Source organism: Diorhabda carinulata, chromosome 11 (genome assembly GCF_026250575.1).
Source record: "Diorhabda carinulata isolate Delta chromosome 11, icDioCari1.1, whole genome shotgun sequence".
Taxonomy (NCBI): domain Eukaryota; kingdom Metazoa; phylum Arthropoda; class Insecta; order Coleoptera; family Chrysomelidae; genus Diorhabda; species Diorhabda carinulata.
The window spans coordinates 6,826,860-6,844,802 of NC_079470.1; the positions used below are offsets into that span (position 1 = coordinate 6,826,860).

At 31.7% G+C, this 17,943-nt stretch overlaps 1 protein-coding gene across 1 annotated transcript in view; it reads right to left on the reverse strand.

Moving 5' to 3' along the window:
* The window catches only part of LOC130899438 (cadherin EGF LAG seven-pass G-type receptor 2), a 32,995-nt gene extending 20,463 nt beyond the window's left edge, over positions 1 to 12,532 (reverse strand). Inside the window, exons 1-2 of the mRNA XM_057809372.1 lie at positions 12,389 to 12,532; positions 8,101 to 8,193 (exon numbers count right to left, since the gene is read on the reverse strand). Coding sequence (XP_057665355.1) covers positions 8,101 to 8,179 — 79 coding nt within the window. The 5' untranslated portion in view covers positions 8,180 to 8,193; positions 12,389 to 12,532. The remainder of the gene's footprint in view (positions 1 to 8,100; positions 8,194 to 12,388) is intronic.
* Between the last annotated feature and the right edge of the window lie 5,411 nt (positions 12,533 to 17,943).

Here is a 17,943-nt window from a genome sequence, read left to right on the forward strand (position 1 = left end):
ATTGAGATTTGAAAATATTTACGTATATTCTAAAAGACTGCATCATCTATACTTTATGTGGAGTCTCATCAAACCCATGAAATAAATTGGATATGAGGAATATAATATTTCACAAAACGTAATTATTCCGGAGGATATTAAGAATAAATTAGCAATGATTTTTGATGATGGGGCTACTTTAACATATACATATTTAACTATCCCTAAACAGTTATTTCGATTTTTATTCCGAATTCTCCTAATTATTTTCTCGTTGTCGAAAATTACTCACTTTCCTTTATTCTTCATTTCCCTATTTACCTAACTCACTCAAAATGGTGATGTCGAAATCTAGGACTCGATGCCACTGGTTATAATTTTTCACTAATTCTATTTTTAAACACAGAGTTTTCATTATTGCTAATTTTTTTTAGTTTTTCTAAACAATAACTTATTTTTTACTTTTTAGTATAGATAACTCAAAAAGCGTATTTCTCAGTATTTTAAACTGTATTTGAATGAAATCGTTTTTAATACGTACATATCTGTTAATTGTTGTATCTCGAAAAAATTTATCGAATCGAATATTTTGATCCAATTATGGCATTGTCTTCGGTTTTTGAAAAGTGTGCTAGGTTTAAATTAAATCTGATCGCTCAAAGTAGGGTAGAATCGAGACCAGAAGACAGTTTCAAACACCTAACCTAACGTAACCAAAAGTGTGTTTAAAATAAATAGCCAGAAGTTTCGTTATTATTTTGTAGGCTGAGTACTTATCGAACCACCTTCGTAGGTATTCACTTATATTAGCAGGTTTCAATATCAACGTAATGACATGCATGAAAATAACACTTTTAATATGATTTCAATTCAGCTTAATTTAAAATTTATTAGTATTACTTTCAAATTAGAATTGGAATAAAAAGTTTAGAACTGCAAGCAAGCATTCATTTAAAGGTGTGCTCGTATAAAACTCTCACTTTGTGTGTGAATTTTAATTCATTCCTGTTTTTATTTTTGTTTTCACCGGATGTTCTCAATGTCTGAAATCACAATAGTAATAATTGTTAGCAATAACGTACAATTGACATAAAAATTAGATACATCAAAGTCTTCATTTCACTTTTTTATTCTACACTGTGTTGAGATTAAAAATTCAACATAACAAATTACTTTTCTTCCTTTTTATCGACCTCCCACTCCATTCGAGAAATTCAATAAAACCTCGGAATATATTCGAATTCTTTCTCTACCTATCTACACTCCAGAATCAATTAAAGTAAATTTTAGTACATTTGTGGCGATATTATTCTTTATACTCTCTGAACCACAACCTGAAATTCAACCGGTGTAACATCACAAGCAACAAATACAACTCCAACATTTTGGAATCCAGTTGAGGGCTGCAACCATCGCGGATTTCCATAGATAAGTCTCAATGTTATCTTTAATATATACAAATTATTTAAGTACTCAACTGAAGCCGATTATCGCTTCCGGAGGTTATAAATTAATCTGGAGTGTAGATAGTTGGAGGAAGAATTCGAATACTGAATTTTTCGAATGGAGTGGGAGGTGGATAAAAATTTCCTCAAAAATATTAGAATATAAAAATCAGAAGTGATTACTGTGCCATAATACGCGAACAAAGGAATATTCTCTGCTTTTATGAGATTAGAAACATTCAATTAAAAGGGAAAATGAAACAATTTCAGTAAATGAGACAGATAAACGAAAAAAATACATAAATGTTTTAGGAATTATAAACATTTGTGTAGAAGTTATAAACAGTCATGTGTTTGTACTTGTGAAGACAACACGAATTATTTTTTAAGCAAAATAACCAATATATGTTGCGGAATCACACTGAAGTATCCAAAATTAAAATCTATGTGAAAATTTAACGAGTTGATAATGACTAGAAAAGCCTCATGACCATTATTTGATGTAAATATTTCTTTTATTGTAATTTCATTCGTTCTGATTCTGAACTAGAAACCTGTTGTATCAATACTTCTACTTCAACCGTTATAGACAGTGATTGTTGAGCTTTCTTCGTATTATTACTTTCTTTGATGTAAACACATCCTGTTATTTGAGAACTTAAGAACTAGACTATATATTTTAAGTAGTTTGAAGCAAGTAATAATGTTAAATACTTCACTGACACGCTTTATAACATTATTTGCATGCAAATAAGACGAATAGAAATAATCGTACTAAGAAAATCGTTTTAGCCCCTTGATACTAGATTGTTTATCAGGGTGATGAAATTTTCATAGAAATATTCATTCATGAAAAATATCCCTTATATATTTGTCCCCGATCTCCGATTAAGACACGCTTATTTTAAGAACCAAAAAGATTTGAAATAATGTAATCGTCGAAGATATGAAAAAAAGAGGAAAAATGGGACAGCTACAAGATATAAATTACATTTTTTCGATGAGCTGAAGACATCAAATGGTAACCGTAGAAAAATCGAATACAACCCATTTTTTTTGCAAACATGTCAGTGTGGAGATAAAAAATTACAAGACAAGACAGATTACATCTGCTCTTCAAAGTGGACATATGAATACCGATGAGTTACTCGTAAAAGAATATTTTTTCTTACTGTCAATTAACTTGTAGGTGATAAATGCTCGAGAAATTATATATTAATAAATAATAAAGTCACTAGAAATAACCCTACATAAAATGCTAAATCTAGGTCCTCAAACAATGGGACATACATAGATAAGCATTCAATTATTATTCAAATTTATTATTTCTAAAAAAATTGAATAAGGTGGGTAGGACATATAGTAAAATCAAATATTAGTATTATATATTAGCTGGCCCGGAAAAAGATGTAGGGATGCCGTGGCTACGTACTTATCTGGGATTGAAACACAATAGTTGGAAATAGAAGTACAATACACAGAATTGGTCTACTCCACATTTAAAAAATCGAAGGCGATCTACAAATGGCAGAGATAAATTAACGTAACGTAATGTCCATATATTTATTTTCGTAACAAGAAAAAATTGTAAGTTATCTAATTTTCCAAAAAGAGCTTAAAACCAATATTCATAAAATGAAAATTTACCAACGAAAATTCACCATCCTATTCACTTCACGCGGACTACATAAAATATCTTCGCGTTCAATGTCTTGGCCACCCCTGGTATAAATGATTAGTATTGGTTTCCAATAAAACACGAAGAATATACAGTGACAATAGAGGTGTTTTCGATTCTATGGTCTGTAAAATAGAAACATATAAAACTGATATTTTCAAGCATCGTTTTCTTTCAATACGTCAATTATTATTAGTTTTGTATTATTAAACAGAATAATTTAAATCATATTAGAAACAGAATTACTTTTCAAGGAGTTCTGTCTCCAATCCAATCCAAAAGTCCGAGTTGATTTCTGCTCGTTTTTGTATAAGAATTACAATGTACTAAAAATTTTTCCATGGGTATAATGACACAAAGAACAATAATTAACGAAGCTAAATATCACTTATAAAAGTGTCCGACGGGTTGACTGGCTTTAGAACTTTTTGCGTTGTATATACGAGGCATATTTTTTAAGTAAGTACCGTTTTGGAATTAAAAAAAGAAGTGCATAAATATCGCAATAATTTTATTTTTACATGAAAGCCTGTACCTTAATCCACTTTTCTACATAATTTCCGTGAATATTGAGGCACTTGTCATAACGTGGCACCGGTTTTTGAATACCCTGCTCATAAAATTCTGCAACCTGACTTGTTAACCACTGTACATCACAACTGTTTTGACTTCGTTATCGTCTTGAAGACGCTGACCGCCGAGGTGTTTCTTCAAGTGTAGGAACAAATGGTAGTCGCTGGGCGCCAGATCAGGGCTGTAGGGAGGATGATCTAGAGTTTCCCATTGAAAAGATTTGGTGAGATCTTTGATTCGATTAGCCATATGTGGACGGGCATTGTCATGCAGCAAAACGATACCCTGCACTCACCCATTTCCTTACCATTCCATCACTCATAATATTTTGTCCGTAAACTTCACAGATCTCACAATGAATATCGATCGGTTTTACGCCTTTAGCACTAAGAAATCGTATAACAGCCCGTACTTCACAATCGGCGGGACTCACGATTGTCGGAGGCATCTTAAACACTCAGTAAACAACGTACACAATGAAGAAGAAGAATGAAGAGTCCCAAAACGGTATTACTTAAAAAATATGCCTCGTAGATAAAATCTTTTATTGACAAATATGCCCAAAACAGGAACGACAGAAAGAGAGAGTAGCAGGGAGGAAGAGTATGGTGTCGAAAAAGAAATTTTCAAAAAAGTGAAAAATTTAGAGGTCAGCGACATGATAAACATGACGAAGAGATGAAGAAAACATGAGAAGAACAAAGGTAGTACAAAGAAGAAATGAAGCAACTGAGGAAGAAAATGATAAAATAAAAAAATAACTGATTTGGTCACTAAACTGGAACCACTGAAGAACAAAAAACTACGAAATGCAATCGAAATCTTCCTGGAAAATATTATAAATAAAGAACGTGCTTAGTAAATTGGCAAACCAAGAAAAGAAAGGAAATTTAATGCCCAAAAAACCAAAATCAAGATTTAGAACAGAAGAAACATTGTTCATCCAAGATGACTATTCGAAGAAAGAAAAAGAAATTAAGACCAGAATGAGAGTAAAGGAAAAAGGGGGCAAAAAAAAGTAAATTAGGTCCAGGAAAATATACATAGAAGAAGGAAAATAGAGATGGGAAGCGGAGGAAGAGAAGGAAAGTGAAACAGAATTATTGCAGATAAGTAAGTGCCCATGAAACCCGGCATTAAACGAAAACAAAGACAAAATAAAATAAGAACGGTAGTCATAAAACACTTTATCAATGAAATACGAAAATACAAACTTGATAAATTAGCAATACGAGAAATAAAACAAAAAGGGAATCACTACTGAGATAGAAGATTATTATGTTCATAAATGTAACAGGAGAATTGATGCTTTGGTACTAAATCGAAATGGCGCTCTTCTCAGTAGCGTACCCTAGCGGCATATTGTAAAACCAGTTTTATATAAAACAAGTGTAACTTTGAAAATTCAGGAGAAATCGGGTCAAATTCTCGCTAGTGCCAAAGAAGCGAATTTGGATGCGCTGAAAACCATTGTGTACTGCATATTGAGAATCCTTGCTTCTAACGCCTATGTCGAGAGGATATTTTCTGATATACAGTTCAAATGAACGAAGTTCAGAAATCGTGGATTTGATAAGACCCGAAGTTCTTAAATTTAGAGATAAATTGCACTGATATCTTGTCTAATTGTAAACAAGATAAGGGCTTGATAAATACTGCGTGTCTCGGATGTCCGTGGCCGGAAATTGGCAACCCTGATCAGAAGCCATCATATAAAAGTTTTAAAGCCGCGGAAAAGTCTCTGGATATATTAAACTACTATTGGCCGAAATAGCAATCTTTCAGTCCTTATCCGAAGAACTAGAGCCATTCCTCACAAATTTTCAAAGTGATTGGCCCCTAATTCCATTTCTTTATGAAGACCTGATTTCGGCTCTTTATGAAACAAGAGTGGTTTTGAAAAAATCTATTGGGGTCAAAGATAAGAACATATTGATCTTTCGCAAGAATTGTAGAAATCCCAAAAAGACTGACAAAAATCCAGAACATTACGTGCAACTGATGTCTGCCTACTCAAGACATGGCGCAGTACAAAAAGAGAAAAAAAACACAAGATTAGCTGGAAACTGAAAGAAGAAAACTAGAAAAGCAGTGACAAAAACTGGAAGCAAAAATGAAAAACCTCGTTGAAGACTCTCAAAAATCTTTTGTACCAGTGGAGCAAGAATTAGTTAAATTGAAAAAATTGCTTTATTATACTTGCATGTTATTAATTAAACATTGATCATCATGAAAATATACAAAATTCACGAAATTTCAACCGGGAAAATGTGAGAAACTGGAAAAACCAGGAGAAAGACGGGAATGTAATTTTCAATTATTACTAGACACCCTGGTTTTAGTGAACAATCAACTTAAAACAAACATTATAGATTTTAGAGGGTGTATAAGATAGACCATGTTCAATATACCTAAATCAATTGGAAGTACAAAAAAATCACATTAGTTTATGAGCATGCCCCTTCAGAGGACAAAGAGGAGGACACTAAAGCAAAGTTCTAGAAAGAATTGGAACAAGTAGTCAATAAGATACCGAAATTTTATGTCAAATATGTTATAGGAGATATGAATGCAAAAATCTGAAAAGAAGAAGAGTATATTAAAGTTACAGGAGGAAAAAAAAGACATGCAATTAATTTGCATTGGAAAACAGAATGAAAATAGAAAAATCCATTTTGAGTATTTTCAATTTGAAAGGAGTTCGAAGTGTTTGAGCACATCAAAATTGCGGAAGCTACAAATCAATTCGGTAATTTTATACTTCGCGGTCCCCTCGTTTTTAGGCTCTAGAAAATCGAAAAATCATCCGAGATTTCGGTGATCTTTTTTAAAAACTTCGTTTTACGGCGGATTTACGAAAAAAATTAAGGGAATAAAAAAAATTAATTGGTTTCACGGCTTTAAATGTTCATGAAAATGGACTCATTCACGTATAATTATATAACTTTTCTCCAAATAATCCGATAAAGTTGTTATACATTTTTCCATAATTTACACAGAAAAATGGACAAATTAAAAAAAATTATACAAAAATGTTGATTCATCATGTTTTTACAATTAAAAATAATATCTAATAATTTCTCTTAAAATTGTCCTTTTCTCACATATAATCGTTTTTGTCCCTTTTTTCTTAAGTAATCATTAAAGTTAAGTATATGTACAAAAACATTCTTAACAATAATTATTGTAATCTAAATCTAAAATATTAAAAGTTAATTTTGAAAAATTGGGAATTTTCACCATTAAAAAAGAGGTATCTTACTAAAAAATAAATAAACAAACATTTTTCAATTATTTTTCCAAAATGTTGTTTTTTTTGTGTAGATTAACAAAAAAAAAATGAACTGCGTTTGATGCTTTGTAAAAAAGTTATGAACGATTAATGCGAAGAAGTGCGTTTATGATCACATTCAAAGTCATAAAACTAAATGAAATCTCAAGGTGAGATATTTTTTTTCATAAATCCGCCGTAAAAGCGAAGATTTAAAAAAAATTCATCGAAATGATTTTTCGATATTCTAGAACTAAAAAACGAGGAATCGCGAAAGTATAAAATTACCGTCAATTCCATTTAAATATGAAATAATAAAATACATTTTGTTAGTACTATAACTATTATTATTATTATTACTATTACTAAAATTCAACTAATTCAGTTCATGATTTTAATAACCCCTAAAAAAATGTAGCAATCAAAATTTTATGTTATTTAAAATAGTCTTAGTATGTTCAAATTTAATACTATCATTTTTTATAACAATAAGTATTGAATAAAATTGTAATAACGGTTTTTTTATTCTCTCAAATCACCCTCTTAGAGTTCAAAGTGACCGACAGGTGAAAGGAAATATTTAAGCAAGCGGAAGCAGCTCCTTACACCGTAGTTCCTACCATAGTTCTCTCTTGGACCAGTGATTTTTATTGGGCATCCTTCAGCGATCGCGACTACCGTCCGAAGTAAACAATCTTTGTTATTTCTCAGACTTAATATTATAGATGTACTTGTAATTAGAGGCCTTCAAAAGGAGTATACTCGTTCTAATAATTCTATGATTTTTAAGTTGTTTATGAAAATATTAATTACGTGAATACAACCGCAAATATAAGAGATTATTCTTATTATAATTATCGGATCTTTTCACTGTAGTATAAGTAAGAGTAACTAAAAGTCATATGTCAATATAAATGACTATTTAATCATTTTAACATTATTTCAATCTTAAAGGAGAAAAAACCCAAATAAATAAAAATATCAATTAGTCAAAGATTTCAAAAACCGAATAATACAAACTGATATATTTCAAAATTGTGACTTTTATATATTTTGGCGCAAACTGTACTTATCAAAAAATAATGTTTGGTAAAAAAGGTCTATTATGAATACAATAAATTCTAAGATACATCAAAATAATATTGTCGACAAACCTGTTATGGATTTGTGAAGGAGAATTGCCAAAACCAATAATAAACATCTGCAACTTGTTCCCAAATCAGGTTTGGCCATGGCATAAAAAACATCTGAAACAAAAACTATTTATTATAATACATTATGATTATAATAATATTTTTTTAATGAACCAAAAATTTTGATCTAGTTTTTCGTTAATACGACCATTAGAGTAAAAATTAGTAAAGCTATTAGGATTGATGCCCTTTTCATTTTTTTTGGTAATGAAAAATAATGGTCGATTACATCCCTAATATCTTAGTTCATGCGATCACTAATCACCTTAAGACACCTACATTAAAATCCTGAAATCATACACGTGTATTAACCTGGTGTAAGAGAAACCACGGTGGTTCTAGCCGGAGCTGGACTCGGCAGGTGTCGGTGGCTAAGTTCTGTTGAGGATCCAGCATTGCGGTGTGTAACGCTTTACTCTCACCCATAGTTACCCACATCGGTGAAGAAGACACAGAACGGATATATTTCGAAGTGAGGGATTCGACCTAAGTTGCAAACCAGATTTAGAAGGTAGAAGCAGAAACACCCTTTTGCCCTTAAAGCGGATGAACCGAAAAGACGCTCTACGGTGTAAGACGATGTAGGCAATATACCTTATTATTCTTTCCATGACAACTTCAATGAAATGTCAGGAACCTTTTGAGCAGATACGGCAAACAGCGTGGCTAGCAATCAGCGCTAGGCAGTTTCCGGGTCCCGGATGTGAAATGTGCAATTGGTTATATATGCGTAAGGGCGACATGTCACAATATAGCGACTGAAATACTCAAGCAGCCCACACTTCTTCAAAATTTCCTAATCGATTCTTGAAATGCTCAAGGAATACTGCAGCTGGGAAAAAACAACGTAGAAATATTGCGACAGGCTCATTTTGTACCATTGAAAGAAAAATCCGTTTATTTTGCTGGTTATCGCGAAAAAAACTTTGGTGATATCCTACTCGTGCATCGAAAAATATCAAGATAACTAAATGTGAATCCCTGTTAAACTGAACATTATACAGATATGTGCCCAACAGCGACATCAAGTAAAGATATAGTAGATAGCTGCGAGATATATTGCAGAATTCTATATCTAATCTATCTATAACTATCCTTGCTGGAGATCCAAAGACAATGTACACCTTAAGCATGTTATTGACCGTTTTGTAAGAAGAATAAACTCGTCATTCCCAACACCACATCCAATCACTAAAGTGTACTTGTGAACCGATACAGAAATCAAGTAGATTATATTTATGATCAATCATTGATAAAAATCTTCTATTCTTAATACCAAGACATACTCCGGGTACGGACTTCAACTTCAGTTATTAGTTACAATTCTTCGCATTAAATTAAATACCTCAAAGAAAATAATTAAGACAAAACAAATGGAAACATATCCGTCTAAAAAACAACAATTCGGGGATTTGATGGTAGCAATATAGAAAACATCTAAACACAGAGAACAGCGAAACTATCTGAAACAATTTAGAAACAACCGCGTCGCAAAGAAATAAATCCTACGATTTGAAGTTTGGTTTACGAAATAATTATTCAAAGATTTATTAAAATATTGACAGGACTCAATTTGCACATGTGCAATGAATAAAAATGATTAATAATAATAATATAGATAAGACCGATTAAAAAATAAGTAGAATATTTTCCCTCTTTATTCATTTTATCACAACTTATTAATTATTACTTTTTCTGCGCAATTTATACATTCTTCTAGTAAAAACATTTTTCAACAACAAAATTTTCGTATTCGTACAGTGGAAAGTTTCCCCTGTGTTCGACATATATTCGATAGTTAAACCTTGTATGGTAAAATGTATTGTATACAAATTTTTTTATCAACAATATTGTGTAATACAAACTTAACGATAAAAATCAAAAATTTCATTGTAAACACGTATATTTATATTCAAATGTATTTCAAAATAGTTATACGGATGTTCTTAACGAGCTAGTATGGTTTCTTTGGCAACTAGAGCACAATATTTTGAATAATTTACGTTTTTTTCATAAATCACAACTACAACGATACGTCCAGTTATGTTGTTCCGTTTAATAAAATGTTCTAGAAATATTTACCGTAATAATTTCATATATAAGTATATAATCTTTAATCAAATCACTTGTAAAAGAGGGATTTAATTAGCACTATCTTTACTAGACATGTAGTTAATTAGTTTTATGATTGAACCACCGATACAGTTAAGCTCATAACTAAACTTATTTTACACAGTGAACCTCAATTATTAAAAAGTTTTTATCAATATTCCAATCCAGATAAATATTGGAATAAATTCATCGATCCAATCTTGTTAAATTTATGAATTTTTGTTACCCTAACACTAAGTGTGTTTTATTGTGGTCAAATCTTGTTTATCATAATGTTATTGTCTGTAAGATTGAAATAATCTTTGTAAATTAAATGTAGAGCCCGGACAATTCAATTTTTCTCAGTGAAAATAGGACCAATTGTTTTGTGATCTATTACTTCAACGTGTTCATTAATCGTATGTGGATATTGGGTGTACGATTTTCCCATTCAACGTGAATTGATACGCGATCACTATCTTCAACTATACCAATTTATGGTAACTTCCATTACATCAAATCATGAGAAAGTTCTCGATTTCTATCATGATTTTTGATGGTCTCATTCCTAACAATTTTCTAAATATAGTAATTAAAAAAATTTGTTCAATTCAATTAGTTAAGAAATAATCTCAAACAGGAGATTACCGACTTGTCCGATAGCTCAGCTCTGAGGTCCAATGCCATAAGATGTTGGTTTGAAAATGCTTGGACTAGTTGAATGAATGATTGAAAGATAACGTTATCCTTAAATGGATTCCGGGACACACTGAAGTGGAGGAAAATAGCAGACGATCTTGATGAGTACGTAAAAAAATAGAGACGCGTATCCCTGAACATGACAATAAAAAAAACATTAGAAAAAGAAGTAGATAGGATACTCCTGAGAAACTATAGGTACCAAAGAAGATCCATTGATTGTATCAACCTTAGTAAGTACCATTTAGGAATGTTAAGGGGAATATTGCCGCCTCATTGTGAGAGACTATGGAACTACAGAGTGTCACTCCTGGAAGATAGAACCATCCCAAAATCTGCACTCTCCGAAAAGAGTTATAGATCAACTGTAAACACTAAGTATCCCTAGTACCACTGCAAGAAAAGGAAACACAATCGATCCTTACGTATATATTATGACACGCCATAAGATATTTTTCCTTTATTGTTTAGTATCTTGTTTTATAACCTTTTTGGGATTCTACGTCCAATATGGGTCTTACAAATGGTTATTAGATGGTCAAATATTACCAAATAAAGCTGATGTCGAGGAATGCTTGAATTTGAATTAATGCGGGATAGGGATCTTATTTCTTATTTAAGCTGAATATTGTCAAAGATTTGATTACAGCTTTTTTAAGGAACATAGTTCTAGAAACAGGCAATTTATATAGAAACAAATATAGAAACACCAAGTTTTTTATAGAAATAGATCTAATAACCCTCAGTTTTTTATGAACACAAATATAGAACCAGTCAATTATTTATGGAAACATATTGAAAATTAGTAAGTTTTCCAGGGAAACAAATCTAAAGACAGACTTTTTATAGATACAGAAACAGTCATTTTTCCGTGAAAACATATCTAGTAACAGTCATTTGTTTAGGGAATTACATCGAATATATCGAAAATTAGTTAGTAAAACATACTTTTTAGAAAAATAGATTCAGAAACAGTCAGTTTTTTGGAAACATATCTAGAAACATTTAAATTTTCATAGTCATAATCAGCTTTTTATAGAAACATCTCTAGTTATAGTCAGTTTTTTATGAAAACAAATCTAGAAACAGTCAGTTTTTTATGATGATTTTTGTGATGAAGTAGCTTTTAATATATTGTGTATCTATTCCTAATTCTGTGTATACAGAGGAAAGCTGGAGTGTTGAAAATATTGAAAACCCTTCACAGCATACTGCAGTTCGGATTTATAACACAAAATAATTTTGTATTAAGATTTACCAATAATGTAGAGTATTTTTGGTCTAATTATTCTTTTCTATAAATATAATTACAATTAGACATTTTGTGAAGAATGGAAGCTTTAATCTTATTAAATATCATTATTACCCAAATTTAATTTCGACTAATACGATGAGATTTTTCAATATCAATTAAAATCTAAATTATGACTTTATTCTATTATATGATGAATCATCTTACCCTGTTACTCTTTTACCATATTCCACCCCTCCTCAACCCTATTGCTTATTCCACCGTCACTCAAAACACAACACAATGTCGCAAGATACTTTTTTTTTCTAATTCACCACGTCGATGTTACGATATAAATGAAATACTGAAACTACTTATCGAGTAAAGCCACTATTCCATGCACCTGTTAGCTCGTGCTCACTTGGCGTAAACAATGAAAACGTAAAAAACTTTTTCATCCATTACATTCGTACCTCCTTTAGAATTGTGATACGTGGGCTCAAATTATAGTTTTACCATATTTTTTTTCTTTGTGCACAGACTTTCATTCTTTGCATGTTTCACTTAAAACTTGATGTTATAAACACGAAGAGAATTGAAGATACGATATCAATTTATTATTAATTGTATGAAGCTTTCTTTTTTGAATGAATCAATTTTGTTGTAAAAATCAGACCTTATATATAGTGAGTATGATATGTAGAATGAATTCAATAGTTCAAAAAATTCTATTTTTTCTTAAAAATGCTAGTACCTATCGTTTACTATATCTAATCGATACAACACAATGATGCATATAGAGTTTTACCATTAAAAAAAAATACGTCATCGTCGAAATGGTTAAATGGCAACACAATCATTTTGATTGATATTTTTATAGGATGTGTAAAGATGTACATGCAAGATGGTGCTCCACCGCGCTTTGATAGAAAGTGTCGTAATTGGTTGAGGAACCATTTTCCGAATGGATAATTTGGTAGAGGTCTAGAAAACTCCGATTCATTGGTCTTCCCATTTATGCGATTTTACTTTACTTTGAAACACACAATCTTAAGGAAAAATCTATGTTACAGACATAAATGGGAAGTTAGAATTCAACGTCACATTAAGACTTTAAGATTTTTTAGAAAAAAGGATTCGTGAAATTTTTGTTACATTAATAACTTTATGTCAGCATCTGGTATTACTTCATAATTTTCAAATCGATGTTTCCAAAGTAAACAATATCAAGTTTTACCAATTGTACCCTATGGTGTAAATTTGAATGATGTTTAGTTCAATTGAGATTCTGGTTAATAAATCTAACCTCAAAAAAGTTCAATGTTCAACACTACTAGTGCAATGTAGATCTATGACCTGCGCAACACTAATATGGACGACAAACAACATGTTAAACGCTATTATGACCCGGAGTTTTGCTACTTTTTCAGTGTATCCGTTCTGTTTATGTTTTTATTCCAAAACTACATCCTAACCCTGCCAATCCAGATTTTAACGTAATTTTCTTATTGTTTACCTGTGAGAATGAATCACTATGTATGGCTTCAATAAACCTACAATAATTTTCAAAACTCCTGTATAATATTTAGTTTTCTTCTCATCATTTCTTAAAGCTTCCCTAGAAAAGATGGGTTTGCATAATGTACTGATACGAGCTAACTTAAAATGAACATCACATGTCTTCTGATAATAAATCTGTCTGAACTTCTTGAATACATTCACATGGAAATTCTTCTGGAACATTTGGAGTCCTCTAGTAAAACCTATAGTTATTTTTTTATGAAAAGATGATATTGAATTAAATTCTACCAAATAACAGTTGTGACTACGAACAGAAGTAGACTTTAGAAAGAAATAGGCTTCATCAAGAATCTTTTCTAGCAAGCTTTCACAAATACAGAACTAATTCGTGTAATGTATGAAGTATCTTACTCTTCTAACTACATCTGTAACAACTTACTTTACGATAAATCTTTTTGTAGAGACGAAGGTTCCATCTGGTTTATAGCCCATATAGCACATATTCAAAACCAATTAGGGTTTAATGTATTCTCCAGACGTGTTGGTTTCCTTAACAGAAAAAGTAGAGGCTGGCCTGCTGTATCTGGCTAACATATACTTGAGAAAATACTATTCTTAGGTTGCTATAAAGCACCTACCAGATTACTAATGATATGGTCGTACCTGAAATAAAGAGCTTGAAGCATACTCTTGTACATTTCTCTTTCTTCTGTTAAATATATTCTTTTATATAGCATCTGATCATCATTTTTTATGTTCCTTGGACAACTGGCTAACATACTGTTTATATTTTAACGACGTAATAGTCGAAATATGAAAAAAACTAACAGTATCCCTTTCAGATGTAATCCCACACACTATCACCGTGCTAAATGTAAGCATTGTAAAGAACTTTTCGATTCAAATGAGATGGGCCATAGATCAACCACATTGGTTAAACAGGCCCCCATTAACTAGCGCCAGGGTCAGAAACAAATTCATTGGATGAAATATATTCCAAAACATATCCGTATAAAATATCCTTAAATATGAGTATATATGTTTTTCCTTAACGCTTTTTATCTTGAATACGGATATCGTATATTACATAACACACTCCAATTATTTTTCACTTTCCTACCTATCGTAGAGACGAAATCATTTTTTTGAAGCGCTCTGTATTAGGTGGTTTTTCTTATACACTTATCATAATAATAACGAGTAATAAAGAGTATATTTATTATTCAATCGTTTAAGCTCTTTTCCATTGTTAGATTTTATTTTCCGCTTTATCTGCCGTCATTTGTCTCAACATGAACTTATTGATCAGTATAATTTGTATGTATACTCAAGCATGATTCCTGTTTATCTACTGGAATCCTCACCCACCCTCTTTATGTATTCTTGCCCTTATTTATAATGTAAATATTCCGAGCCGTCAGTTGCATTTAATACAGTCACGCTCACTATCAGGAAAATTACTCATTACAAAAAAATATATTTGTCGAATTTCAGCGTTTTCTAAATGTATGCCTAAAAGATCTAGAGTGATTATAATAACTATAGATTAAAATTAGTTTTCAATAATATAAATACCTTTCTTGTGAATATTATTTCTCCTCAATTCATCTTGAAATATACTGTGTGGATATAACAAAAGTCTTAGATGCTGCTTATATCGAAGAAGTTTGGGCCTCGGGGTTCCTATGCACAATTCATAAATAAGCTTCTATTTTCTCAGGTTACTGGCAAAGAAGTTTGTTATATTCATAAAGAAATTGAGTAAGCAAAACAAAATTTTAGTATATGTTTTTTATTAGGTATTTCCTTGATTCCTCTGGAGGTTGGAGTAGGAATGTTTACACTAAACAGTAACATTTTCGGGATGCATTGGTAGCTCTTGCAATGCTTCTGGCTGGTCTTCACTTCAGATGCGGTAATTTTGCTTGTTGACGTATCCATTCAACCAGAAATGAGCTTCGTCGCTGAACACAATTTTTCGATAAAAAAAGTCTTCCTCCAACTTTGCCAGCGCCTTTCGCAAAATTTTCCAGAGGCCCAATTTCTGCGAACGGCGGCGAATCGACATTTCACGGTCATTCACAGTGTAAACTGTGTCCGAATTTTAGTCTGCCCATAAATTGGAAGACGTACGCGATGCATTCTCTTAACCTACTATGAATTTTGATAGTAAAATTCATTCAATTTGCACGCGTTGTTCGTTCTTAAGTCGATTCATGATTAAATTATACACAACCGTGTTGTTAAATAGATACCAGCAAAAAAATCACTCGTTATTATTCAGGGTCTACAAATGTTGTTATTTCAACTATATCTTGAGACGAGAGAACAAAAAAAGCCTAGTGGGGCGAGGTCGGGGCTGAAGAAAACCAAGTGATTGGGTGCGTTGTGTGGTGGAGCTTCCTTCTTCCAGCCTGACGTGGTTGATCGTCTCTTTTAATCTTTGTACAGGTAGTGATAATTTAGTCATTAGTAGTATTATACCACATGTCCAGCTACGAAAGACAATCATTCCCAAAGATTCCCCAACCAGTCTCTGAAGATGTTTTCTCGAATCTAATGCCACTTGATTGAGTATCGCTGTTCGTTGGTAGTACTACTTGTCATATTATATTTTAATATAAATTATTATAAGATTTCCAATTATAATAATTATTTTTTATATTATATTTACTGTTTATGTTTCTGATGGAGACATGTCATAAAATTTAAAGGTTTCTCTGCTCTGTTTTCACCTGCTGGTTCGTTACAATCGTTTATTACATCATTTTGGAATGTTTCGTCTTTATTTTTTAACATTGTTCTGATGTGTACTGCTACCTTGTCTTTATTCAAAACACCGTTTCTGTCTTGTAGCTTTATTTCTTTATTTATACAAAATATTGTTGTACCTAAATTTGTTTTATCATTTTTTGCGTCTAAAGCTATTAATTCCTCAAGTCCACTGACTCCACCCGCTTCTGAGGCCGATTCTAATTTTTCTATATATTCATTGGCATAAAATTTAAAAATTTGAACTTATTTTTACATATTAAATAAATTATTTCTTACCAAAATCCCTATGATTAACGAAAAAGGTAAAAGAAATATTGATAATATTTTTGAAAAAAAATGCACCGCTCTAAAAACTTTTATACTTTTGACAAGCCTTGACATTAGATCTTATTTGGAAAGATGTGATAAGTATAAACATTAAAAATAAGCAAATCCAAAACGAATTGATAAGGATAATCAAGGCTCATTCTTTTATTAAGTGAGGTATCAGATTTGACACAAAAAAAAACAGTTTTACGTATTATCGTAACGAAAAGTCAATGCAATGAGCTTCTGTACGGTTTATGGCTTCTCATGACACAATTATGAAAATTTTAGCATATACATTGGGTAATCGTAAGGAGCAACATCTTGACTGTGCTCGCAAGTTTCTTCAACAATGTAGACAACAACAGAGGTAGGCAACAAGGAGAGGTTGTTTAACTCTATCGTCACAGGAGATCAAAAGTAAGCGAAACAAAACAACAATTTCGTCAAGTTGCGTCACTCTGGGTCAAAATTACCAAGGAAATTCAAATAAACGCAGTGGTTCTTCACGACAACGCTCGACTCAACATCGCTCGTTAAATACAGGAGCTTTGGAGAAATTTGAATATATTGTTATTCCCCAACTCCCTCACAGCCCGGATTTAGCCCCCAGCGCTTATCACATCTTTTCAAAGCTGAAGGAACACTTAAGTGGCAGACGCTATGAAGCGACTATGAAGTCCGAGCAGAGACGGGAGACATCTTTGACTAAGGAATACAAAAGCTGGAGCACCGTCTTCTGAAGTGTTAGAAAATAGACAACAGTGTAAGCTTTACAACGATGTATAAAGTCTGACTCTTTCTTTTTTCTCTTGTTTATAGTTTTCAATTTTTCTAAATAACTCTGGTAGACAAAAATAATTTTCACGAAGTAATATAAAATTAAATAGCATATAGTAGACTGATCTAAATTCAGAAAGGGCCAGAAAAAACATATAACACTTCTTAATTAAACTACATACAGAACAGTTTCGTTTAATATTTATCTAAAAACTAACATAACAGGTTTTTTAACATTATTAGCGGCCATATTTGTATGATTTAAACAAAACTAACATATAACATTAAAAATATAGATCATCACTTTAGTTTTTTCAGTCGACTTTCAAAAACAGAGGAAATCATTTTCGATTTGTACAATTCATAATGATGTAGAGAGCCACAGGGGCTTAGGAAGAATC